This window comes from Chrysemys picta, chromosome 11, assembly GCF_011386835.1.
Source record: "Chrysemys picta bellii isolate R12L10 chromosome 11, ASM1138683v2, whole genome shotgun sequence".
NCBI lineage: Eukaryota > Metazoa > Chordata > Testudines > Emydidae > Chrysemys > Chrysemys picta.
Genome location: NC_088801.1, coordinates 13,225,569 through 13,251,583, shown reverse-complemented (window position 1 = coordinate 13,251,583; position 26,015 = coordinate 13,225,569). Strand labels below are relative to the sequence as shown.

Genomic DNA, 26,015 nt, shown 5'->3' with positions numbered 1-26,015 from the left:
AGCTCCTCCGCCTGGTCTTCTAAAGCCTTCTCCAGACGGCTCGCTAGCCCGTTAATGGAGCTTCCTTTGCCACCTTCCCTTCTAGCTGGCTTGTGCCTTGTGTTGCCCTTTGCAAAATCTTCCCCTCTCTCTCTGTAATGCCAACCTTTGTCTGACTCCCCAGTTCCCGCCCATGTCACAAATAAATCATTGCTCCTACTAAAGGTAACGTTTCTTCCTGTGGTGCTAAGATCCTGCCTTTTTTTGCTCATATCTGATTTGTGCTTGCCATAAGTGCTGCATAGAGTGGCTGCCCCTTATTTACTGTAGAAGCTAAATCTTTGTGCCTTGACTTCCCATCTGTGACAAATACAGTGCCCATCTATAAAAAGGGAAATGAGGACAACCCAGGGAATTACAGACCAGTCAGCTTAACTTCTGTACCTGGAAACATAATGGGGCAAATAATTAAGCAATCAATTTGCAAACATCTAGAATGGGGGTGGGCAAACTTTTTCGCCTGAGGGCCACATGGGGGTTCTGAAACTGTATGGAGGGCCGGGTAGGGAAGTCTGTGCCTCCCCAAACAGCCTAGCTCCTGCCCCCTGACTTCCCCCCTCAGAATCCCCCCACCCATCCAACCCCCCCTACTCCTTGTCCCCTGATTGCTCCCCCTCATGGGACCCCCCACCCCTGACAGCCCCCTTCTGGGACCCCAGCCCCCATCCAACCCCCCTGACCCCTATCCACACCCCTGCCCCCCTGATGGACCCCCCCGCCCCCCCCGGGACTCCCACACCTAGCCAACCCCCCCATTCCTTGTCCCCTCACTGCTCCCCCCTCACAACCTCTGCCCCATCCAACCATCCCCTATCCCCTGACTGCCCCCTGGGATCTCCTGCCCCTTATCCAACTGCCCCTCTCCCTGCCCCCTTAACATGTCGCTCAGAGCAGCAGGACTGGCAGCCACGCTGCCCAGCCGGATCCAGCCATGCTGCAGCGCTGTCCGGCAGGAGCTCGCAGGCCACTGCCCAGAGCGCTGGCGACAAGGTGTGCTGAGGCGGCAGGGGAGGAGGCTAGCTTCCCTGGCCGGGAGTTCAAGGGCTGGCAGGACGGTCCCGCGGGCTGCAGTTTGCGCACCTCTGATCTAGAAGATCATAAGGTGATAAGTAATAGTCAGCATGGATTTGTCAAAAACAAATAGTGTCGAACCAACCTGATAGCTTTCTTTGATAGGGTAACAAGTCTTGTGGATGGGGGGAAGCGGTAGATGTGGTATATAGACTCATAGACTTTAAGGTCAGAAGGGACCATTATGATCATCTAGTCTGACCTCCTGCACAACACAGGCCACAGAATCTCACCCACCCACTCCTGTAACAAACCCCTAACCTATGTCTGAGTTATTGAAGTCCTCAAATTGCGGTTTAAAGACCCTGACTTTAGTAAGGCTTTTGATACTGTCTCGCATAACATCTTAAACAAACTAGGGAAATACAGTCTAAATGGAGCTACTATAAGATGGGTGCATAAGTGATTGGAAAACCATTCCAAGAGAGTAGTTATTAGTGGTTCACAGTCAAGCTGGAAGGGCATATCAAGTAGGGTCCCACAGGGATCAATTCTGAGTCTGATTCAGTTCAATATTTTCATCAATGATTTAGATAATGGCATTGAGAGTACACTTATAAAGTTTGTGGACATTACCAAGCTAGGAGGGGCTGTAAGTGCTTTGGAGGATAGGATTAAAATTCAGAATGGTCTGGACAAACTGGAAAAATGATCTGAAGTAAATAAGACAAATGCAAAGTACTCCACTTAGGAAGTAACGGTCAGTTGCACGCATACAAAATGGGAAATGACTGCCATGGGAGGAGTACTGCAGAAAGGGATCGGGGTGTCATAGTGATCCACAAGCTAAATATGAGTCAACAGTGTAACGCTGTTGCAAAAAAAAAAAAAAAAAGCGAACATCATTCTGGTGGATGTCATGTATTAGCGGGAGTGTTGTAAGCAAGACACGAGAAGTAATTCTTTTGTTCTACTCTGGGCTGATTAGACCTCAACTGCAATGTTGTGTCCAGTTCTGGGCTCCATATTTCAGGAAGGATGTGGACACATTGGAGAGAGTCCAGAGACCAGCGACAAAAATGATTAAAGGTCTAGAAAACATGACCTATGAGGGAAGATTGAAAAAATTGGGTTTGTTTAGTCTGGAAAAGAGAAGATTGAGAGGGGATATGATCACGGTTTTCAAGTATGTAAAAGGTTTTTATAAGGAGGAGGAAGAATAATTGTTTTTTCTTAACCACTGAGGATAGGACAAGAAGCAATGGGCTTAACTTGCAGCAAGGGAGGTTTAGGTTGGACATTAGGAAAAACTTCCTAACTGTCAGAGTGGTTAAGCACTGGCATAAATTGCCTAGGGAGGTTGTGGAATCTCCATCATTGGAGATTTTTAAGAGCAGGTTAGACAAACACCTGTCAGGAATGGTCTACATCAGTGCTTCTCAAAGTCGGTCTGCCACTTGTTCAGGGAAAGCTCTTGGCGGTCCTGGCTGGTTTGTTTACCTTCCGCGTCCACAGGTTCGGCCGATTGCGGCTCCCACAGGCCGCGGTTCGCTGCTCCAGGCCAATGGGGGCTGCGGGAAGGGCGGCCAGCACATCTCTCGGCCCGCGCCGCTTCCCGCAGCCCCCATTGGCCTGGGACGGTGAACCGCGGCCGGTGGGAGCCGCGATCGGCCGAACCTGAGGACGCAGCAGGTAAACAAACCAGCCCGGACCGCCAGGCGCTTTCCCTGAACAAGCGGCGGCCCAACTTTGAGAAGCACTGGTCTAGATACTTAGTCCTGCCATGAGTGCAGGGGACTGGACTAGATGGCCTCTTGAGGTCCCTTTCAGTTCTATGATTCTATGACATGCCTTGTTTTCCCATCTGTAAAATGGGGATTACACTTACCTACTTCTCAGGGGCATTTTAAGGCTAAACTCACTAGCACATGTGAAGCACTTTTAGACCCTTGGGTGGAAGGTACAGTAGAAAGGTATTGTAACAAACAGAATTATATTAAAATAACATTAGACTTTTCTTTCTGAGCGCCTCTGCTCACACATTTCTTCCCACTAACAGTGAATTTTGACCACCAAACTTATGTATATTCATAATTTTCTTTGTTTTTTAAATAAAACAGAAATTTGTGTAAAGGAGTTGGAGCAGTGATAACTTGGAACTTATCACTGATGGTCTTACCTGATAGTCATATCTTTTAAAAAGATACTAAAACAACTTTTAAAATAGATTGGAATGCATCTTGTTGGCTCCTAATAAATGGCATACCTGTTTCATTGGGATGACTGTCAGGAAACCGATTCAAAATGATGGTTTAATGACACACCTAGTCTACTTTCATGGCTCACATAGTGTAGTCTGCTGGTGACTTATCAGAATTCAGGTGAGTTTATACTACAAACTTTGCGCAGCTGGCCCTGTCTATATTAGAGGAACTGTTTTAACAAAAAAAATTATATAAATGAAAACTAGTGTTGTACAGGAAAATAAGTGTTGGTTATATGTATGTAAAATTAAGACGTACCCAGGTGTTCCTGGTACTCTCACCCATGTGATTTTCTAATAGTGGCTTGAAAATTGGCTGAACCTACAGGGCATGTCACACAAACTGTTGTAGTAGATGTAGACCCGTACTGTATTTGCAAAAGAATGTTTAGTTCACTCTACATATAGACCTTTATTGCATTGTCAGACTAGGATCTTAAAATTCTTTGTCACTTTCTAAGTAATCTCGTTTTTATGAAAACTATTAACAAAGAATTTCATTCAAAAGGTGGAATGAAAAAGTCCTTTGAGGAGACTTGCAAACTCTGCTCTAGAGTCTTAAAGGAACTTCTTCATTATAGATGACACAAAGCCTCAGGACAGCAGGGATATGGTAGGAAATTTAAAGCTGCCTGAGACAGGTGCCTTGTGGAAGAGTCACTATCTGATTATTAAATATTAAAAAATTCTGTTTGTTCATTCTTTAGTTACTCTTAAATAGCACTCTTTCAAGGGTGGCTGATACTTACATAATCTGCTTCTAAAGTATCACTTTCACAAATAATATAGACCCTATAATTCTAAGTGATCTGATTAAAGGAGTTGAGTGTGGGTGTGATGGGAAGTGTGGGGAATAGGAGATGGCTTTAATTATGCTTAGTAAAGATTTTGTTACAAATATTTTTAGTAAAAGTCATGGACAAGTCACGGGCAATAAAGAAAAATTCAGGGAAGCCCGTGACCTGTTCATGACTTTTACTAAAAATATCAGTGACAAAATGGGAAGGGAGAAGGCTCCAGCACCCATCACTAGTGCTGGGGTTCTACTGTCCCCTGCCACCCCCGGCGGCTTGGCTGCGGCGTGGCCTCCCTGGCGACTCAGCAGGCGGCGGGGCGAGTGCTTACACAACCCTTATGTGTTGTAGAAAATGTCTCCAGTGACTGACCCAAAAGGATACACTGGGGATGGTCCATGTTTGCACACCTCCAGTGGCCCCAGTATCCACTGCATAAGGAACAAAAATTTGATAATGGGCTCTTCAGTCTAGTAGACAAAGGTATAACAAGATCCAATCGCTGGAAGTTGAAGCCCGACAAATTGAGATTGGAAATAAGGTGCACATTTTAATAGTGAGGATAATTAACCGTTGGAACAATTTATAAGGGGTTGTGGTGGATTTTCCATCACTGACCATTTTTAAAATCAAGATTGGATGTTTTTCTAAAAGTTATGCTCTTGTTCAAACAGGAATTAATTCAGGAAAGTCTGATGGCTTATGTAGACTAGATGATCACTGCGTGGTCCCTTCTGGCTTAATAATCTGTGAACAGGTACACGGGGTTTGTGGCCTTTTTTTCAGCCTTACAGCCTGCTCCTCATTTGGATGATGCAGAGTGCTTTTGGAAACTTGTGCTGCAACGTGCATGTATAATATAAGATTGCTAGCACATCCTTTGCAAGATTTTTTTTTTCTACATTTCCTCAAATATACCATTTCCTGGAATATTTTTGTTGGTCTTAGACCATAATTTACATAACCACATTCTGCTGTTTCCAGCATGTAATGCTGGGTAGGACAGCTCATATGTATCGCTTTACAATATATCTTTATAGCAACTTAAAAAAAAAAAAAAAAACACCACTACTGTGAGTCTGTCATCTAGGTCGGTCTCTTGGCTGAAATGACAAACCAAGGTCCTGACCAGATTCCATATAAACTCCCTGAAATCAGTCAAGTTGAATTTGGGCTGGACACTGATACTAGCACATCTAGCGCTTGTTTAAATATTACCCAAGAGGTAGAGGTGCTAGTGTCAGTGACCCACCCAAATTCAACTTTCAGGGTGAGTTTACGTAGGGAGTATGTAGTTTCAGTAGAACAAGGCTTTTGTTTTTTGTTATAGTTTGTCTTAAACTCTTGTGTAGAATTTTGCACTATTCAACAAATGCCACATTCTGCTTTTCTATACTGGTAATTTCCTGAAAGTCTTTCACCAATGCTAGCTCCAAAGGGAGTGCGAGTTTAGGCCAGCCGCCATTGGTTTTTATTGCTGTATCGTCTAACTCTGGCCGTTCATATTGTAGCAATTAAACTTTTTCCCCTCCAAAAGTTCAGTGATAAAACCATCTTTTAGCAGAACCCCCACTAAAGAAAAAGGCATTTGTATTTGTATGTACAGTAAATCTGTTTTCTGTTGACACCCTTTGCAACTTCCAGTAGATGAAGGTGTCTTTATATGTGCATACATTTCTTTCTACATGAGAGCTGAGGTTTTCTGTAGTTTCTAAGGTTGCTTATGGCATGAACCTTTCACTTGAAAAATTAGGAGCTGCAGGATTACATTTTGGAGTAGAGTAGGAGAGGTTAGTTGCTGTAGAGCACCAAATGCAGTCTCTCCCCACACAGGTCCATTCACAATGCTGCTGCAAAAAATCACTTTAGTATCTTATTGCTTTGATCAGATCACCCCTCTCTTTGCATCCCTCCACTCACTCCCCTTTCTGCATCACATCAAACATAAATTGGTTTTCATTTTCAAGGCCATTCACAGTCTACCATATGCTATTGAGATGTTGCCTCCTGCCTCCACTCTACCATTGATGTCAACTTTCATCATCCACTTGTTATATTTTCAAATAAGCACCTTTATGCTTTTGTTTGTCTTGCCCCTCATGCTTGGGAGGAGTTCCCTGTAAGCATGTGCAAAGCTATCGTATTGACCTTATTCAAATCCTTCCTTAAAACACTCCTTTAACATAAAGCCTACAACAACTTGACAGTGGTCAGACAGCTGATGTGCTGAGATTGCTGCCTGCCACTCATACTAACCAATATTCTTGCTGTTTTTCTTGTGGTTCCCCACCTGTCTGTATCCATCTGTTGTTTCTTGTCTTTGTATTGTAAGCTCTTTGGGACAGGAACTGTCTTTTCATTCTGTGTTTGTACATCGCTAGCACAGTGAGATTCTCATCTATGCCTAGGGCTTCTAAGTGCTGCTGCAAGATAAATAATAAAATAATTCTCGGCATTACATTGGGAAAAGCTAATAAAGTGGCTACTTGTCTCTTGATAGGGATGGGGGGGAGAAGGAGGAAGGAATTGATACATATTTCTTTCTTAAATGACTTGTGTGACCCTTGTAACTTTTCTTCTAAGATGATGGAAGATTGTTTATCAAAGAAAATAGAGATCACTGTCTCAGAAGCAGAAAAACGGACTGGAAGAAATGCCATGAACATGCAAGAAACCTACACTGCTTACCTCATTGAGACAAGGTGGGTAATAAGAACTAAGATGAATGTAGGTTAGTAGATGAGTTATTTTTTTTTTAAAGTAGAATAGCTTCTGATTATACATTATTTCTTTAAAGCTCCTATTTAGAGTCCAAGTGCAGTTACAGTGAGAGAACTGGGTTAGTTTCTGCTTTCAATTATACAATGATCTATTTATGTAGGAAATAGTACAACTTTTTATGTGAAAATGTGGCAGGTGACAAAGGGGTAGAGAAACTCTGGGCTGGTCTACACTCCCGGGGGGGAGATTGATCTTAGGTATGCAACTTCAGCTACGTGAAGTCAACATATTTAGATCGACTTACCGTGGTGTCTTCACTGCGGTATGTCCCGTCGATTCCCCTTGCGCTTCTCGTTGTGGTGGAGTACTGGAGTCGACGCTAGAGCAATCAGTGGTTGATTTATCGTGTCTATACTAGACACGATAAATCGACCCCCACTGGTTCGATCGCTGCCCGTCGATCCGACCGCTAGTGTAGACATGCCCTCTGGATGAGCAGCTCTAATCCATATTGTAAGTAACTGTTCATCCTGTGGTTTTTGGAAGGTGCATCTGAAAGATTTTTTTGACACTGTGTTAAATCCTTGATGCATGCTTGATTCTCGGTGAAATGTGGTTGGTCAGAATGTACATTGTGGCTGAAAATAATGATTTGACTTATTTGGCATACAGGAAAGCAAAGGGATCTCATATATTTTGAATTGTGCTAGTTAAGTCAAAACTCATAGCATTTAGCTGTATGCTAAATTTTATCTTTTTTTTTAAAAAAATGGTACTGGTGAAATCAAATTAATGTTTTCCTCTTTGAGGAGCATTTTAAAGTAAGTATTTAATTAACCTACTCCTCTTACCAAGTACCAATTCGGGCATCCTTTTGTTGTTGTTTTAAATGGAAATTGTTTTTGTTGCTTAAATGTTTTTTTTACCAAGTGCTATTAACTGTATACGTAATGCAAATATGGCAAACACATTTCTGTCTATGCAATGAAGACTGTTTGCAATTTTAAATGTTCAAGCAGTAGTGAACGATTGTAAATAAAAACAGGTCAGACTTTTTCACAAGATAGATTTCCACCTGTCGAAGAGTCACTTTGATACCTTTACTCACTTTGGAAAGCACTTTATTCCCTAAGTGGTCCCATCAATGGGACAGCTTGTGGAGATCGCTGCTATTCAAAAAAGTAAAAGGTTCACAATCCAGCCCTAGATAGGGTCCTGTACCTGTTGCCATTGATATCAGTAGCATATATATGTATATGTATGTATATTTTATGAGTAAATCTGGAAAGGCGAGGTCTACACGGAACTTTGTGAAACTAACAAAGTTTAATGATCTTTTACACAGATACAAAATTAATATATTGTGAGGAATTTAAATTACAACGTAAGTGACATTTCCCATGATATGAGGCACTCGGTTAAGTAGTTAAGCGGCTGTTTTGATACTGTAAAGCTACAACTTACTCATGCAGAAATACCTGTTATATATTATGCTAAATTCTAAGAATAGGTCATGACATCTTTTTTGTGCATCATGCCTGTATATGCTAATAGAGTACAGGTTCTCTCTCACTTTGGAAGTTTAACTTCTTAAAAGAGAGGCTCCAGGAGAGAAATTCCTGCTTTATTTGTATTTATGGGTGTAACATACATATTTCCCACTACTACAGCTTTGGGTAGTTGGTTACATGTGCATTTATGAAACCATAGGATTATTTTTTCTTTAAAATGGACTATCTTAAAGTTAGGGATGTGATGAATCTTTCGTTCAGAAAAAAATACCATTTTGCCAGTATTTGTATTTGACAGCTAGGGAAGAGCAAAATCTAAATAGTTCTAGTGGCTAGCTCTGATACGAAGCGCACTTTGGTGTGCCTCTGTTAGAGCTGGGCAAAATTTTCAGATAACACTTTTTTTTTTTTTGCCAAAAAATGCATATTTAAGGTTGACCAAAATATTTTGCAAATAATGTCAAATTCACGAATTGTTGTGGCTGAAAATACCAAAACAATTCTGGGGGGAAAAAAACTATTCTATTTCAATAATTTCAAAACAAACATTTTGATCTTTTTCTGTTCAGAATGATTTTTCCTTCACTTTTATAAAGGAAAAGCCTTCAAATGAAATATTTTGGGTCGAATGAAATGTTTTGTTTGACCTGAAACAAATTTTTTTTTGGTTCGGCCAAATTGGAAAATCAATTGTTAGCACAACTATAGTCTCTCTATAGAGCCCCAAACCATGCTGATGCCTTCTCCAGTTCCCATCATTTTTGCTTGCGCAGCTCTTTCCCAGTGCCAGAGATGCCTCTCGTTGCCCACGTTCCCGCTTGCTACCATTCAGATTCTTATTCAGTGGTCAGCAACTACTAAGGTCAATTACACAGTTGTCAGACAAATACTGAAAATGTGGATTTATCCCATTCTGTTTGCAAGGAGTGCTGGCTTCCCAGTACAAAGGTAATTGCAAGCTATTAAACTTGCATCATAAATGTAAATTTGAGTGGGCTTCACAATATGCCTGAAGATAATAGGATATTTTGATGTTCTGTAGCTAAGGAATAAAATTCAGTTCACAATAGTCTGAAAGAAGAACATTCAGTAACAGTTGCATTATATTTACGATTATCCATGGGTTCTAAGGCCTCCACTGTCCAGGTTTTAAATATGGGGTGGTTGTTTTTTTTTTTTAAGTCAAATTATACAAATAACTAAGAGTGAACTAAACTTGAATACAGCAGTGGCAGTCAAAAAAGCGAATAGAAAGTTGGGAATCATTAAGAAAGGGATAGATAAGACAGAAAATATCATATTGCCTCTATATCAATCTCTGGTACACCCACATCTTGAAAACTGCATGCAGATGTGGTTGTCCCATCTTAAAAAAGATATATTGGAGTTGGAAAGAGTTCAGAAAAGACCACAACAATTATTAGGGATATAGAACGGCTTCTGTATGAGGCGAGATTAATAAGACTGGGACTTTTCAGCTTGGAAAAGAGATGACTAAGGGGGGATATGATGGAGGTCTATAGAAACATGACTGGTGTGGAGAAAGTAAATAAGAAGTGCTATTTACTCATTCTTATAACATAAGAACTAGGGGTCACCAAATGAAATTAATAGAGAGCAGGTTTAAAATAAACAAAAGGAAGTATTTCTTCACATACCGCACAGTTAACCTGTGGAACTCTTTGCCAGAGGATATTGTGAAGGCCAAGACTATAACAGGATTCAAAAAAGAACGAAATAAATTCATGGAGGATAGGTCCATCAGTGGCTATTAGCCAATATGGAAAGGGCTGATGTCCCTAGCTTCTGTTTGCCAGAAGCTGGGAATGAGCGACAGGGAATGGATCACTTGATGATTGCCTGTTCTGTTCATTCCCTCTGGGCACCTGGCATTGGCCACTGTTGGAAGACAGGATACTGGGCTAGATGGACTTTTGGTCTGACCCACTATGGCCGTTCTTATGAATGTGCCTTGGTAATGGAAGATAAGTATGTGGCTATTGGAAATATAGCAAGCTGGGCACATGTACAAACTGAGCCGCGAGAAGACCTAATGTGTTTCGAACTATCCCTGGGAGTCAGTGAAATCCACTAATTGGTTTGTTTCAAAATGCAAGTGATGGTATCTCCATCTTCCTTTAAAATTCACTGCATACATCCTTTTCCTAAAGTTTCACCCACACCATCATCTGATGGGATTTCCTTATTGATCTGTTGTTTATCATTGACCATTAGAAAACTTGGTGTGGATTTCTTTCTCTAACAACACATTGCAGCACTGTAGGCTGCGAAAGTCCAGCACATCTCAGATGTCAGACTTCCCAAAAGGATCCCATTTTATTTAAATTCTTGGTTTACATTGTTAGCATTGACTCAGTAGATCTTACAGATAAAACTTTTTTTCTTCCGTTTTTCTATTTTCTAACAGTCCTGAGAAAGCATATCAATATCACAGCTTCCATAAAATCACTGTCAGAGCACTTGTCCTCTTCAAAGCACTTGATAAACATACATCAGTCTTTGCAGTACCCCTTTGAGATAAGTAGGTAAATGCCAGCCACATCGTACAAATGCGGGAGAGAAGCGAGGGTGAACATGGGTGCCTAAAAGTCAGGCACCTAAATAATAGTTGCCTGATTTTTCAGAGATGCTGAGCACCTGCAACTCCTGCTTCATGCAGGAGGAAATGCAAGTATTCAGCACCTCTTAAAAATCAGGCAACTTTTAATTTAAATAAAAGAGCTTTAGGTACCCATCTGAAAATGTTGATATAAGTGATTTTGTTTGATGACAGCTCTCTTTAGCAGCTTTCAAACCTGCCAGTGTCTGGTAGAAACAACTGAAATGTGAGACAGATGAATGAAATGTGGCCCACCTGTGTTCCACATTGCCACAACTGACAAACTATAATGGCTTTGAACCATAGAATCTGTTCCAGGGTGGTTCTCTTTTTAAATCCAGTTGTCTTAAAAAGAAAACTGGGAAAATAGAATTTCTATCATGTGCAACAATAAGGACACTGTCACTTGGGTTGTTGCCAGGGTTTGAACCTAAGACATACAGACCCCTGCTACTTGAGCTAAAGTATAAAGTTTTAGCCTTTATGTAGACCAGCCAGTAGAGGGGAAAGTACTGTAACACATAACATTCTACCACCATAGCAAATAGTCAGGTATCAGGGTTCCTGGATTCTAGTCTTGCTTCTGGGAAGAGCGTGGAGTAGTTAGACAGGATAGCCAAGTACCTTAGTTTGTTGCATTCAGTAGGAAAGCCAGTGGGGCAGCATGGCTTTGACCCAAGTTTTGTTTCTAGTTCTGGTAGAAATGATCTTGTAAGCTCTCAGCTAAATTATTTGTAAAATGGGAGAAATAATACTTGCCTCCCCCTAGGGTCTGGAATAGGAGCCATTGCTTAACTGTAAGGGGTTTTAAAGTATATATAAATACAGATAGTGAGAGAAGTGATCCTGGAATCCATAGCCTGCTGGCTCCTACCTCAGTGCCCTTTCCCCTACACCAGAGTATTGTGAGGGTTTCTGTCTTCTCCATGGAACATAAAGTAAGTTTCACAATTCTGTATTATTCCACGAGGGCAGTATAGTACGTCAGCACTGACATAGGTGTTCAGATTTCATAGTGAAGGCATATGACCAGATAGGTATGATGTAACCTATAAAGATGGTAGAAAGCAGGCTTTACTAAAAAAAAAAAAAAAAAAAAGTAACAAAGCACACTGTATACATCTCTCCATTAGGCAGGATGACTATTCACGATGTAAAGTAAGAATATCTGCTAACTCTAAGATAATACTAAACTAAACATGGTAAGTGTGTGTTTTTTTTTTCCTCTCTCAAATATCTTTCCACTGCTGGAGGCACAGGTTCAGGTTCAGTCCATGTGTTGACTTGACCCTTGTCCTAAAATCTTATTCAGGAGATTTAGGGGGATGAACCCTGCTATCCCTGTTTTTTTTTTTTTTTTTTTGTCCCCCAGTTGGTGATTCTTGGGATGCCAAAGTGTCTTCTGCCTACAAAACTACCTTTTATCAATGTATTTTGACACACTATGATCAGTAACTTGCAAAGGATGTTTGACATTACTATACCTTAATGGTTCTGATTCTATTTGTCATGAGACCCCAGTATAGAGATCCATTTTTGGAGAGGTAGTGAAGGAAGGACTGCATGACTCTTCTAAAGAGTACACATATACAGCATCTATGTAGAGGATCAACACGGTGTGCCTCAGTGGAGCAACAGTGTCATTTATTGCTCAAATGCTGAAAGATCAAAGGCAAAACCTAACCATGTAGCTTAAACAGTCGAAGGTGGCTGTTGGTTTTACAAGGAAATAAAGCTCATATGTTTCCTTCCTTTCTCATTTAAGATTCATGCAGTAATTTCTCTTTGTATTACATTAAGAGCTGTTTAATGGCTCATTTCAGATCATTAGTTTATATAGCAAATGGGAAGAAGTTAAGTAGATGAGCTAAATTTTTCACATTGGCACTTTGAATTAGGGTAAAGGAATGTGGCTTTTAGAGTAACCTAATCTCCTAATCACTTATGATAACATCAGTTATGAAGGTAAAAGTTGAAGGTTTTAACTTTTGTCATTTAATTTTTTCCAGGCAGGCTGGTTCAGCCAATGAATAAAGTGTATTGTTAGAACTGTACTTTGAGGGGAAACATATGGTTTTCCTATCTGAACATTGTACAAGCATTATATTGTATTTTTAAAACCAAAACAAATTGAAAAGTTTGATTGAATGTCAACAAGTGATTATGATCTTAATTGAAGCTGGGTCTACAATACTTGCATTTTATGATGGAATTCATAATGTGACCTCAAAAATTAGATGGTAATGAAGGTATTAAGTGTAATGAGTACCTCTGTGAATTTCTACTTTCTTTTGGAACAAGTTCCTCGGGAGACGGATTCTTGTAATCGGTGACATTTTATGGCTTCATAATGCAGCCAGGTGGAGACATATTTTATAAGATTAAAAAAATGCTTTCTCCCATCTTGCCTGCTTCTCCCAAATCCATCCCCACAAAATTCCAGTCCCTCATTAGTACCTTATTGAAAAAGACAATTCTGAGAATGAAGGTTCACAATCAAGATTTGTACAGTTTTTGTCCATCACAGCTCTGCAAAAGCATCCGCTCTTACTTTCCCAGTCTTATCCCACTCAAACTCTAGTTCTGTGTATTTCTCCAAGTTACATATCATCCATTTCTTCTTGGACTATCAAAACAATTGGGGGGAAAAGTAGAGGTGGTGTTTTCTCTTTTAACTATTCACTGCAGCAAAGAATATTTTGAACTACAAATGGCTGTAAGTGTTAGTTAAGGAGCTATGCTTTAGGACCATTATTAAAGTTAGTTGAATAATAGGCTTGAGAAGCATAAGTCTTGTAGGATTGCATCTTTTTTTAAAATACGTAAAAGGAATTTAATGCTTGCGGAGGTGCCTGATTAAAGCTCTGGAGACTGTAGTCATCTCCATAGAATACTGTCATGTCAGTATACCTCGATACTTAATCTGGAGTGACCACTTCTAGGGCTGAGAGCATTCAGTCCATTGGCTTCTGGGTTCAGACCTAGGCTTTTGTGAGTGGGAAAATTCGTCCTCCCTAGACGTATAGAGGAGGGAGCAAGCCCTCCCATGGTGGAGGCAGCCCCCGGAAGAAACTGGGATTTCCCCAGCTACATTTGGGAATAGCAGAAGCAGGGAGCATGGGGAAAGCGTACTCAAGGACCCTAGTGCAGGGGTTCTCAACACATTTTTGGTGGCCTCAAAGTGTGGCTACCAACTCTTGCTGGTGGCCGCTCTGACATTTTCCCTAAAATACTTAACTATAGGAAAAACAAATAAATATGCACATATACAGTACATGTCCAAATCATTGTAATTTATTTATGTAGGATATTTTTTGCAGACTCAATAATAAAAATAATGTACAGTTGTGTCTATTCTTTACTAGATCTAAACAGAATAAAAACACAAATAAGGTGCTTCGCATGTTCTTGTCTTTTTTTCTTGTTTCTTCTGCTTTTTTTGGTTGCTTTTTTTAAAAAAAACTGGCTGGCTATTCAGTCTGCTGTGAAAAGTGATATTAACAAGAATACAAATATTACTTTTCACAGCAGACTTACTCAGCCCCTGCAAGCCCAGGGACAAGTTAATCCCTGGATGGGGAGGTGGGTATGGAGTCAGTGGGGACCAGGGGTGATGGGACACTGCGGGAAGCAGCAGAGCCCAGGAGTGATACAGGGATGAGCTTGGGGCCAGAGCCCACCACCCTGTGGCCGGGGAATGGAGCTCGAAGCCCTGTGGCTGGAGCCTGTTGCCTGCCACTCCAGGGCTGAAGCCTGGGAAGATGGGGAACTTGCACCTGTTGCCTGCTCTTCCAGCTTTTGTGTCTCCAGAGGAGGGCAGGGTCCAACCATTGCTGCTTCTGCCCCCCCATCCCCTCAATCACTGCCCAGGAGGCTGTGGCCGCAAGAAAAGCCCCCGGTGACCGCATGCGCGAAACGCTGCCCTAGTGTCTGTATGCTTGCGATGTTAGCAGGCAGCTTTTCACAACTTGAAATCTGGATGTTACTTTCTGTGTGACCTTCTCGCTCACAGTTCCTCTGCTGCCAGGCTCACTTCCCCTGTTCACTATGTTCCTCTCTGCCCCCCCACCCCCCGCCCCCATTCTTCCTTGCCCCATAACAAACTAAAAGAAAAGGGAACTAATCTCATGTGTGTCATTCATACTGATCACTACCCTTTGTCTTTTGCCTTTTTAGTTTACTCTTTTATACTTATTGCACTAACCAATCTAAGAAGACAGTTTGATTGTAAGCTTTTTAGGGCAGAGACGGTCTTGCTATATGTGTATATGGCACCTAGCACAACCAGGCCCCGATTGTGACTGGGGCTTTGGGTGCTACCAGAACACAAATAATAAGACTACTTCCACAAACGTAAGTACTCTGTCTTAACCAGTAATTGTAGTAGTATATGTAATTCCTCCTTCTCTCCATGCAGGTAGACTAAGCTTGTGCTTCTGCTGTTGAGGGCTGAGGGGTAGGAAGTAAGGGATTGATTTAGGTGACCCCCCCCCTCCCCCTTTTTTTTTTCCAAAGCTGATACTATGGGAGTATTGTGAGAAATGAAGAAACAACTGTTAGGTCCTTGGTCCAAATGACCCTCCTCTGCAGCCTTCTAGAATCATAGAACTGGAAGGGATCTCGAAAGGTCAGTCCAGTCCCCTGCACTCATGGCAGGGCTAAGTATTATCTAGACGAAGTATTGTTCTAGCTTTGCCTCCTTCTGTGTCATTTTTATGTAACTGCTTCTAGTTTAATATGCCCTTGCATAGTTTATATTGATTCTCATGGGAATCGATTAGAGCTTAGCTTTATAATAGAGCATTCTCTGATCAGGAACAGTCAGCTTGGATTCACTAAGGGCAAGTCATGCCTGCCTAACCTAATTGCCTTCTATGACGAGATAACTGTCTCTGTGGATGAGGGGAAGACAATGGACGTGTTATTCCTTGACTTTAGCAAAGCTTTTGATACAGTCTCCCAGAGAATTCTTGCCATCAAGTTAAAGTCGTATGGACTGGATGAATTGACTATAAGGTGGATAGAAAGCTGGCTAGATAGTTGGGCTCAACAGGTAGTGATCAATGGCTCCATGTCTAGTTGACAGCCAGTATCAAGCAGAGTGCCCCAAGGGTCAGTCCTGGGGCCGGTTTTGTTCAATATCTTCATTAATGATCTGGAGGATGGTGTGGATTGCACCCTCAGCAAGTTTGCAGATGACACTAAACTGGGAGGAGTGGTAGATACGCTGGAGGGTAGGGATAGTATACAGAGGGACCTAGACAAACTAGAGGATTGGGCCAAAAGAAATCTGATGAGGTTCAACAAGGACAAGTGCAGAGTCCTTCACTTAGGAAGGAAGAATCCCATGCACTGCTACAGACTAGGGACCAAATGGCTAGGCAGCAGTTCTGCAGAAAAGGACCTAGGGATTATAGTGGACGAGAAGCTGGATATGAGTCAACAGTGTGACCTGGTTGCCAAGAAGGCTAACGGCATTTTGGGCTGTATAAGTAGGAATGTTGCCAGCAGATTGAGAGACATGATCATTCCCCTCTATTCGGCATTGGTAAGGCCTCATCTGGAGTACTGTGTCCAGTTTTGGGCCCCACACTACAAGAAGGATGTGGAAAAATTGGAGAGAATCCAGTGGAGGACAACAAAAATGATTAGGGGGCTGGAGCACATGATTTATGATGAGAGGCTGAGGGAACTGGGATTATTTATTCTGCAGAAGAGAAGAATGAGAGGGAATTTGATAGCTGCTTTCAACCACCTGAAAGGGGGTTCCAAAGAGGATGGATCTAGACTGTTTTCAGTACCAGATGCCAGAACAAGGAGTAATGGTCTCAAATTGCAGTGAGGGAGGTTTAGGTTGGAGATTAGGAAAAGCTTTTTCACTAGGAAGGTGGTGAAGCACTGGAATGGGTTACCTAGGGAGGTGATGGAATCTCCTTCCTTAGAAGATTTTAAGGTCAGGCTAGACAAAGCCCTGGCTGCAATGATTTAGTTGGGGATTGGTCCGGCTTTGAGCAGGGGGTTGGACTAGATGACCTCCTGAGATCCCTTCCAACCCTGATATTCCATGATTCTACGATTCTCTTGTCATGTGAAGGCTGCAGTCCTTAACATGAGAGTATTCAAATCTTATGGTGACTTGGACCATTTTGTCAATGCCTCGATAGAATATGACATGAGTAAAATAATACTAAGTGATCCCACTCGATGTCTTGAGTCTTAATTCAATATTAGTTAAATGAATGGATATCTTGGAAGCAAGCTTTAAAGAAAGTCGAAGTATTGTCCTCCTGATTAATTAATAGAAAATGTATAGTATTGCCAGTTTCAGGCATTCAAAAATCATGAGTCATGTCTGAAAATCATGAAATATTTTTAAAATAATTCTTTCTGGGTACATTTTCATTGCCTTCTGATATGAGTCTTTAGATTAGTCGGGTCATGTTTTCTGGCCCTTTTCCTCAACCATGGGGGCTAGTGACTTTTTTTAAATGAAAGTTGGCGCTTGACTGCAGGAGCTGGGGTTTTAAGAAAAACACCAAATATTGAGACACATGATAAAATTGTGAGAGTTGGCAACACTGGGTATAACAGAGCAATTATTTTAGAAGGCTGACTAACAAGGCGGAAAAGCAGCATGCTCTAGTCTATTAATTATTTAAGGGCAGATCCAGACATGGAAGACAAACTCCTTAACTTTATCTTAAGGAGTGATGGAGAGCCATACTGAATTCCAGCTGCAGCCTTTATAAATGTAGTATTACCAAAGCCTGGATGACTTTCTAGTATCTCTGTGAGAAGATACATTTTTAGATGATATAAAAGCATATACATGGTTCATTTGGGGAAGGGATTAGCAGCGTTTGCAGCTGCAGACTACTGCTATCCAGAGTCATCCTTGAAAGGTGCAAGCTGGTGTGCAGATTTTTCAGTGCTGACTCACTGATACTATTGATCTTGGTCTTGAGAGACCTCACTTATTTGGAAAGTGAGAGATGTAAGCCCAGGTCTTAAATAGCACTGAGAGTTGATTGGATTATATATAAAAAAACGTGGGTTTTGTAGTATGGATTTTGTCTAAGAGTTGCTGTGAAACAGCCACTGAATAGCTTCCCAAAGGTGAAAAGCTATTGGTTTATGCTCTAAATCATCTACAGCTCTGTAAGCCTGTGGAATGATTTAGCGAGGGGGTGGGAGGACATTGCAGTCAGCAGGACCTCTTCCTAAGGGGCTAGTGTTGTCAAGAAAATAAAACAAAATCATGTTGGCAGGTAACAAAAACACTTCCCAGCTTGAGGTTCAGCTCAGTTTTTTGGCCCTCTTCCTCTTCTCCCCCGCACTCCCCCCAAAAAAACAACAATTTCCTGAAGACATTCTGTCTCCCAGATAGCCGCCTGTGAAAAGAAGTGGGTAATGTTCTTGTCCCCTATCATAAGCAGAAATTTGTAAATAAGAATGAAGTAACTTCTGTCTAATTTTGAAACATTGACAGTCCTACTAAAAATGTTCAGAAATAGGTTGTGAAGAAGACCTGAAACGGTCAGCGTAAATTTGACCACAGTTTGAATTGTGGCCCATATTCTGCAGGAATTCATCCTAGATTATCATAATGGTACCTTCTGGCCTTTAAAAAAATGATGACGTTGTCTTAAATAACATTTGCTCTTTTAGTGTATTTAAGTTGTAAGGGAGCTGGGTTGCTTTTAGCAGAATTTTGACCTCTAGAGCCATTAAAGAAGTAAACATATAAGAACATTGTCTGGTACGTACATGCTTTTTCATACAGTGTGTTTCCTCTGAGACCCAATGAATTAACTCCCAAAAGATTGAACATGTGTGTCTTCTGTTATTAGAGGCAGTATAATTTAAAAATACTCCAGTACTTCAATGAAGATCAGAAGTCTGCTTGCATGGAAAAACTTAAACTGTAGAAGGAAGATCTAGGAAAACAAAACAATCCAAAGCCACATTAAATGCTACACACTATGTCCAGTAAATATTGTTGTGCGTATAAGTGGTTAAGAGGATCTGCTTTAGATCATTAATTGTAGTAATTTTTTAAACCAAATCTTAAAGGGATTAAAATAGGACTGGCCCAAATGTGTTCCACACTCTTACAATATAGCCCACCCTCTGTAACAGGGAGGTAGTTGTTCCATCAGATCAAGAGAGCACTTAATGCAGGAATCTGTATTCCCCAGGTAGTCAGAGTGGTGGCTGATCTACTCCACTTTGTACAGATTGAAATGTGGCCTGCTGGCTCCAGGCACTTTTTCAATATAGTTCTTCAGCAAAGTTTTCTCTTTCCCTCTGTACCACAAATTAGAATAAAGTTGCATCCTGTTGGCGGCAGTCTTGCTTAAGTGACAGTTACAGCCATTGTAACAATATCATTGGAGGAGGCCACAGTTTGTAAACTAAATGATCTTCAGCTTTAAAAACACGCAAACTGAAGGTTTTTAATATTGAAATACTTAAAATTGTTTAAATGCAGATGACCCAATCCCTACCCAGTGTCATCAACAGGGAGTTACTTGCTGAATTCCATTGGGAGTTACTCCTCCATAAAAAGCTCAGGGATGAACCCTAAAGTTCTTTTGTTGTAAGTCAGTTTCTCTGTTTTGCCTTAGTACTGGTCTAATTCTTTTACCTACTGGTCACCAGCAATACCATTGGTACTAGTTATAATTCAAATAGTCTTGAAATAAGTTCTATTCCTCTTTCCTCACTCCTAAGGAAAAATACCTTGCAGCTTACATGCAATGAGAAATGTTTGCTCTGAACTGTGAGTGCTGCACTGCCTTTCATGCCTGCGTTACAAGGGGCTGAGCTAATGCGTATGTTCTTTGAGTACAACTGTGTAGGCAGCCACATCTTCTTAGCCCTGGTCTACACTACACAGGTCGATGTAAGGTAGCTTATGTCGACCTAACTATGTCAGTGTACACACTACAGCCTTTCTCCCACTGATGTCGGTGTAGTAGGGCACTTACATAATAACTCCACTTCCATGAGAAGCGTAGGGCTTATGTCAGTGATGCAGGGTCCATGGAGACACTGTGTTACTTACATTGGCTGTTCCCTGTCTTTTCTGAGCCATGAAATTGACAAGAAAGTTCTCCCAGCTGGGCTGCCCCCCGTGCTGGTTCCCTGCTCCCAGCTGGATTGTTGCCAAGGATCCCAGCTCCCCTCTGGGAGCCCGGCTGCACCAAGGCTCCCGGCTCCTGGTGGTGAGGCGAGATTCCAGGCAGATGCTTTGCTCTCGGGGGGAGAGAGGGCTGGGGAGGCAGAGCCCCAGAGGCTAGCCGGGCTTCTGGCAGGGAGTGTGAAGCTGAGAGCCCCGGAGGCTAGGCTAGGCTCCCCACACTGCCCCTCTTAGGTCAGTGGAAGCGCTCCTGGTGAGGACACCCCACCAACCAAAAGAGGGTAGTGTGGACATGAATCACCGTAATAATTACTGCGTTAAATGAAAGTCAACCTAATTTAGGTCCGCTTAAGTTTTTAGTGTAGACATGACCTTAGAGTGGAGATGGATTGTGATGCTGTGGCAATGTTATTGGATAAAGCTGTGGTTTGATTTAGATCTGTTTTATAAATCTTGGCATCTGTTAACAATTTGATTGTGTTTTCTGGCTTAAGTGGGGCTTGTCCAGTTTTATTTGTAATCAGCAGCAGTTTTGTGTGTTGGAATGTTTATGAATGAGAATCTTCTTGTTTTTTGTTTTTGTTTGTTTGTTTCCTGTGGAAATCGTGTGTGTGGTTTCAGTTATTTGGAGTAAAGCTACTTAATCAAAAGGATGCTTTAAGCCTCCTGTTTAAAAACATGCTCTGCCCATATGGGGAAAGAATCATTGACTTAAAGTAACGGATGATAATGGGTTAGCTCTTTGTTGCTTAAAGTTCATTTACTTAATCCAATGTTAAGTCATTAGTAGAATACAGGAGCTGAAACAGCATACAGAACAAGGATTTTGTGGTTCTTATATTTATAATGGGGCTGTGTTTTTCAGGGTTCAAATGTTGATCATATAGCTTCATTGTCTTAAAATGTACCAAGTAGCTTTGGTAAGATTATTGGAATTTAGTCTTGTAACTTAGAATGTTGTTTTTAAAAAATCAGATAATGGTTGTCTTAGTTCTTTAGATGCCTTTAAAAAAAATCTTTCTCCACAGCTAGAAATAATGGATAGGAGCAGGTTCAAACTTGACATTGTACAGCTTTAAATCTGCTGGAAGAAACAGTGCACTGTACTGCCGAGTACCATTAAGTCTTCACAGCTGGTAATCCCATGGCAGAGTTAATAGTACTCACTGTAAATTTATACCAGCAGTTCCCAAAATGCATTTACTGCTGCTTAGAAAAATTAAATTTGGTCACTTAATAAAAAGCAGTGATATTTTTAAGTCTACTGTAGGTCTGCACATTGGGGGCCCTGTTTTGAGTTTCTCTCTGTATGTGCATATTTCACTATATCAGTGGTGGGCAACCTGCGGCCTGTCAAAGTAATCCTCTGGTGGGCCACGAGACCGTTTGTTTACATTGACCGTCTGGTGGCACGGCCACCCGCAGCTCCCAGTAGCCACGATTCGCCATTTCTGGCCAATGGGAGGTGCGGGTAGCGGTGGCCAGCACGTCCCTGCGGCCCACACTGCTTCCCGCAGCTCTCTTTGGCTAGGAATGGCAAACCGCGGCCACTGGGAGCTGTGGGCAGCACAGTGTAAACAAACTGTCTCATGGCCCACCAGCAGATTACCCTGATGGGCTGCGGGCGGCCTGTGGGCTGCAGGTTGCTGATCCCTGCACTATATGGTGGTTTATAGGTGAGCAACATATCAGTAATATTTTCTGGTTAAATTCTAACATGTACTGTTGCATTGTAGCAGAATTTCCTGTGTGTGTTGGGGGTGGGGATCATTTAGTACATAATTATTTTATTATTAATATATGTATATATTGTTTTTCATCCCAAAGGATCCCAGAATCTGTAGTAATACAGAAATTCTTTAAACCCAGCACTGAAATACAGCCACTTTTGGGACTGAACAAGTCAGCTGTGTTAAAGTGCATGACAACACTGTACAAAATTTTATCACAGGAAGTGAGGAATACTGTTTCCAATTATATCTGTATGTAGAATATAATTACACTGAAATTAGCAAAATGCACCAAAGTAAAAATACTTTACTGTTTTTTTGCAAAAAGACATGGAATCTTCAATAATCACTAGTAGTAAGTATCTCAGGTTTATGTTTTCTAAAAAACTAGTGCTTTTAATGGCACAACGTCCTCTTACTATATTGACTCAAAGAGAGAATGCCAGGAAGTCACCAACACTACTTCCTACAACACTCATGATTTTCCTCTCTCTTTGCTTCTCCTGCATCCATCTCTGCACTTTCTTTCCATGCTGCTTTTTACACACATGGAACACTCCTCAGAACAGGTTCAGAAAGCCACTACCTTTTCCACATTTAAATCCCGTCTGAAGATGCACTTCTACCATGATGCCATCAAGAAATTAACTGACTAATAATAGCAAAGCTGAGGGGCAGTTGGGGTAGATTATGTATCTAATGAAAATAACAAAATACAATATTTTCGAGGTGGGGAGTGGGGGAGAAGGGTTGTATTATCAGGATTTAACCAATTGCGCTGACTACTTTACTTGTATGTTGTACCTGCTTACCCTTCCTTTAGCCAGTTTGTTTTATTTTGGGTTTGGGTTTTTTTGGACTGTAAATCCTTAAATCCTCTGAATATGAAAAGGACACCATCTTGAAGTCTAGTCAACTTAAAAGATCTTTCAGGTACTACACTTATTTCTGAGGCCTCTTTAAACATCTTTGTGGCTTTAGAATTGCACTTACGTAGGTGTTTTTAAAATGTGTGTTTTCTCCACAGTTGCTGTGTGAAGATCCAAACAAATAGGGAAAACTGATTTTAACTATGGGGTTGAGCCAGTGAACACTTAGGCTGTGTCTACACTGCCACTTTCAGCGCTAAAACGTTTGTCGTTCGGGGGTGTGAAAAAACACCCTCTGGAGCGACAAAAGTTTTAGCACTGAAAAGCGCCAGTATAGACAGCGCTTTATCACTGGGAGCCGCGCTCCTGGCAATAAAGCTACCACCGCTCGTTTGGGGTGGGTTTTTTTATCGCTGGGAGAGCTCTCCCTCAGCAATAAAGTGTGTCTACACTGCCCACATCACAACGCTGCCGCGGCCGCGCTGTAATGTGGGTAGTGTAGACATTACTTATATCAAGACTCAATCCTGCAAGGTGCTAAATACTCCTGTGAAGTTCTGAGGGCCTTTGACTTCTGCAGAAGTCAGTGAGACTTGAGGGCTAGAGATCCTTAGAGGATTGAACCCACAGTGCTTACTGCTGTGAGTAATAACTGTGCTTGCATGAGTACAGTTACTCATACGCATAACTGTTTGGTGGATTGGGCCCTAACTGACTCTCTGAAGAGTGAAGCGAAATGCACAAAATAAACAAACAGGAAAACAGGGTAAGGGGGAATCTCAAATCTTCCAGTTACTGGTAAATGTAAAAATATTGAGGGATACTTATACCAGTAGTAGGTTTAAAAGAAAGTTCAGGTAGCTTTGTGAAATAACTTGGTGTCCCTTTTAAAAAATAATCTTAAATACTGAAGAATGTTAAATTATTAAAGTAATCACAAGTGGGTACTATGATTTTTATTTTATTTTTTTATATTAGGTGTCTGAATTGTAACAATTGTATTGATGGTCTTAGAAAAATATCAGTAACACTCAGTTTGGATATTTTATTTTTCAGAGCTGTTGAGTCTCAGACTGAAGGACAGTGCTCTCCACCAGACTCCCTTTGGAGGCGATACAGTGAATTTGAGTTGCTGAGGAATTATTTGTTAGTTAACTATCCACATATTGTTGTTCCACCTTTGCCAGAAAAAAGGGTAAGAAAATTGAAACTTCAACTCACTTCGCCTTACATTTAGCACTGAATTTAGCTGCTTTTAATTCTATTCTGTTCACACAGGCTGAGTTTGTTTGGCATAAGTTATCAGCGGATAACATGGATCCAGACTTTGTGGAAAGACGAAGGATTGGTTTGGAAAACTTTCTAATACGTGTGGCTTCGCATCCCATCATTTGTCAGGACAAAATTTTTTATTCCTTTTTAACACAGGTATTGTAGAAAGGCATTCTTTATTTCTAAGTACTTCCCTCCACTTTTACTTAGTTGTTCAGCTTTTAAATATTAAACACTAATAACTTTTCTTCAGTAACTTTTTAAAATTGTTTCCTGCTCTACTTCTGCATTAACAAATTAAAGGTGGGCAAGTGTTATTAGGTTATCTAATTTACCTCCTGTCAGTACACAGTTGTGCTTTACAATGTGCCTTATAATTCTTTTTCCAGTCTCATTCTAAGGCTGTTAGGGGAGGAGATTACCACCTCCCTTAGAACTCTATTCCACAACTTAATGTAACTCAGTCAGGAAGTCTTTCCTGACACTAAATTTAAATATTTAGCATATTATACATTTTTCTGCATTTACTGCACTGACTTCCAGTTTGTTTGTTTTTTTGGGGGGGGGCGGCAGTTTGGATGCAAATGACTAATCTATTAAACCAGTGGTTCTCAAACTTTTGTACTGGTGACCCCTTTCACATAGCAAGCCTCTGAGTGAGACACTCCCTCCCTTATGGATTAAAAACACCTTTAAATATATTTAACACCATTATAAATGCTGGAGGCAAAGCGGGGTCTGGGGTGGAGGGTGACAGCTTGGGACCCCCCATGTAATAACCTCACGACCCCATGAGAGGTCCTGACCCCCAGTTTGAGAACCTCTGTATTAAACCTTATGTGCTTTAGTTCTTGGCTATTTCATGCTCCAGTCTGACAGCTGTGATCAACTGGAATGCTCTCACGGACCGTCCTAGAGTGTCCATTGTGGGGGAAGAACAGAACTAGAACTTACTGATGTTCTGGTCACATTGTAAAGCTGTGACTGAAATTTCTTTTTTGACTCAGAGTTTTGTGTTCTCATTGAGGTAATATTATTATTTTAATTGCTTTGTGTGCCTAATAGGTTGTGATATTGCATTTTATACATTGGGATGAAATTAATGAACACTTTCCATGATTCATAGTTACACATATATGCCCTCCTGTACCATACAATATGATTCTTCAAGCCTATTTTGGTGTTTACATGGTTGAATTATTTCATTTTCGCATCTCTCACTCAGTTTTTACTTAGGCAAGCTACATCGTTAGTTCTTTTTAATCTTTCTTGATACATTACAGGCGGCTGGACTTGGTGACTTCTTCTGAGATCCCTTCCAGCTCTACATTTTTATGCTTAATTCCTCCAGCTCTTTAATCCTTTTTCTTGCTTTTCTCTGAATTTTCTCCATTGTGTCAAGAATTGTCTTTGTTGTACGTCAGTGTCCAGGACCGTGTCCGGTATCCTAGGTACAGTCTGATAAGAATTAGTCTCCTTTCTTCTGCTCAAATAAGATTGAACTTTTTTGTTGTTGTCATCACCCTGCAACTGAATATCTAGTGTAAGTCTAGGATCACATTTGTCACTGCTAATAGTGCTCATCACGGGAAGGTTGGCCTAATGAAGAAAAACGTAATTAAAACTTACAGGAAAGTGGCATGTATGGTATTTGCTTTTGCTTTCTTAATATTTTTTCTTATTTGTGAAAGTTTCTCTATTACAGTTCAGCTTACAACCTTTAGAGTATTCCGCTGTGGGTTATTAGGAGGAGCATTCTGTGAACATGCTGAATGTTTATCATCTGAATTACCCAAACAATACAAAAGAACAGTTTTAAATTTGCAATGTGAACATTGCTATCTTGACTATTTCCAGAGTAGCAGCCGTGTTAGTCTGTATCCGTAAAAAGAACAGGAGTACTTGTGGCACCTTAGAGACTAACCAATTTATTAGAGCATAAGCTTTCGTGGACTACATTCTATATGCATCCGAAGAAGTGGGCTGTAGTCCACGAAAGCTTATGCTCTAATAAATGTGTTAGTCTCTAAGGTGCACAAGTAC

At 41.0% G+C, this 26,015-nt stretch overlaps 1 protein-coding gene across 1 annotated transcript in view; it reads left to right on the top strand.

The window, feature by feature from the left end:
• Positions 1–26,015, top strand: part of SNX4 (sorting nexin 4) — a 58,421-nt gene that overhangs the window by 528 nt on the left and 31,878 nt on the right. Inside the window, exons 2-4 of the mRNA XM_005279832.4 lie at positions 6,691–6,809; positions 23,757–23,895; positions 23,979–24,128. Of these exons, the coding sequence (XP_005279889.2) occupies positions 6,691–6,809; positions 23,757–23,895; positions 23,979–24,128 (408 nt within the window). The remainder of the gene's footprint in view (positions 1–6,690; positions 6,810–23,756; positions 23,896–23,978; positions 24,129–26,015) is intronic.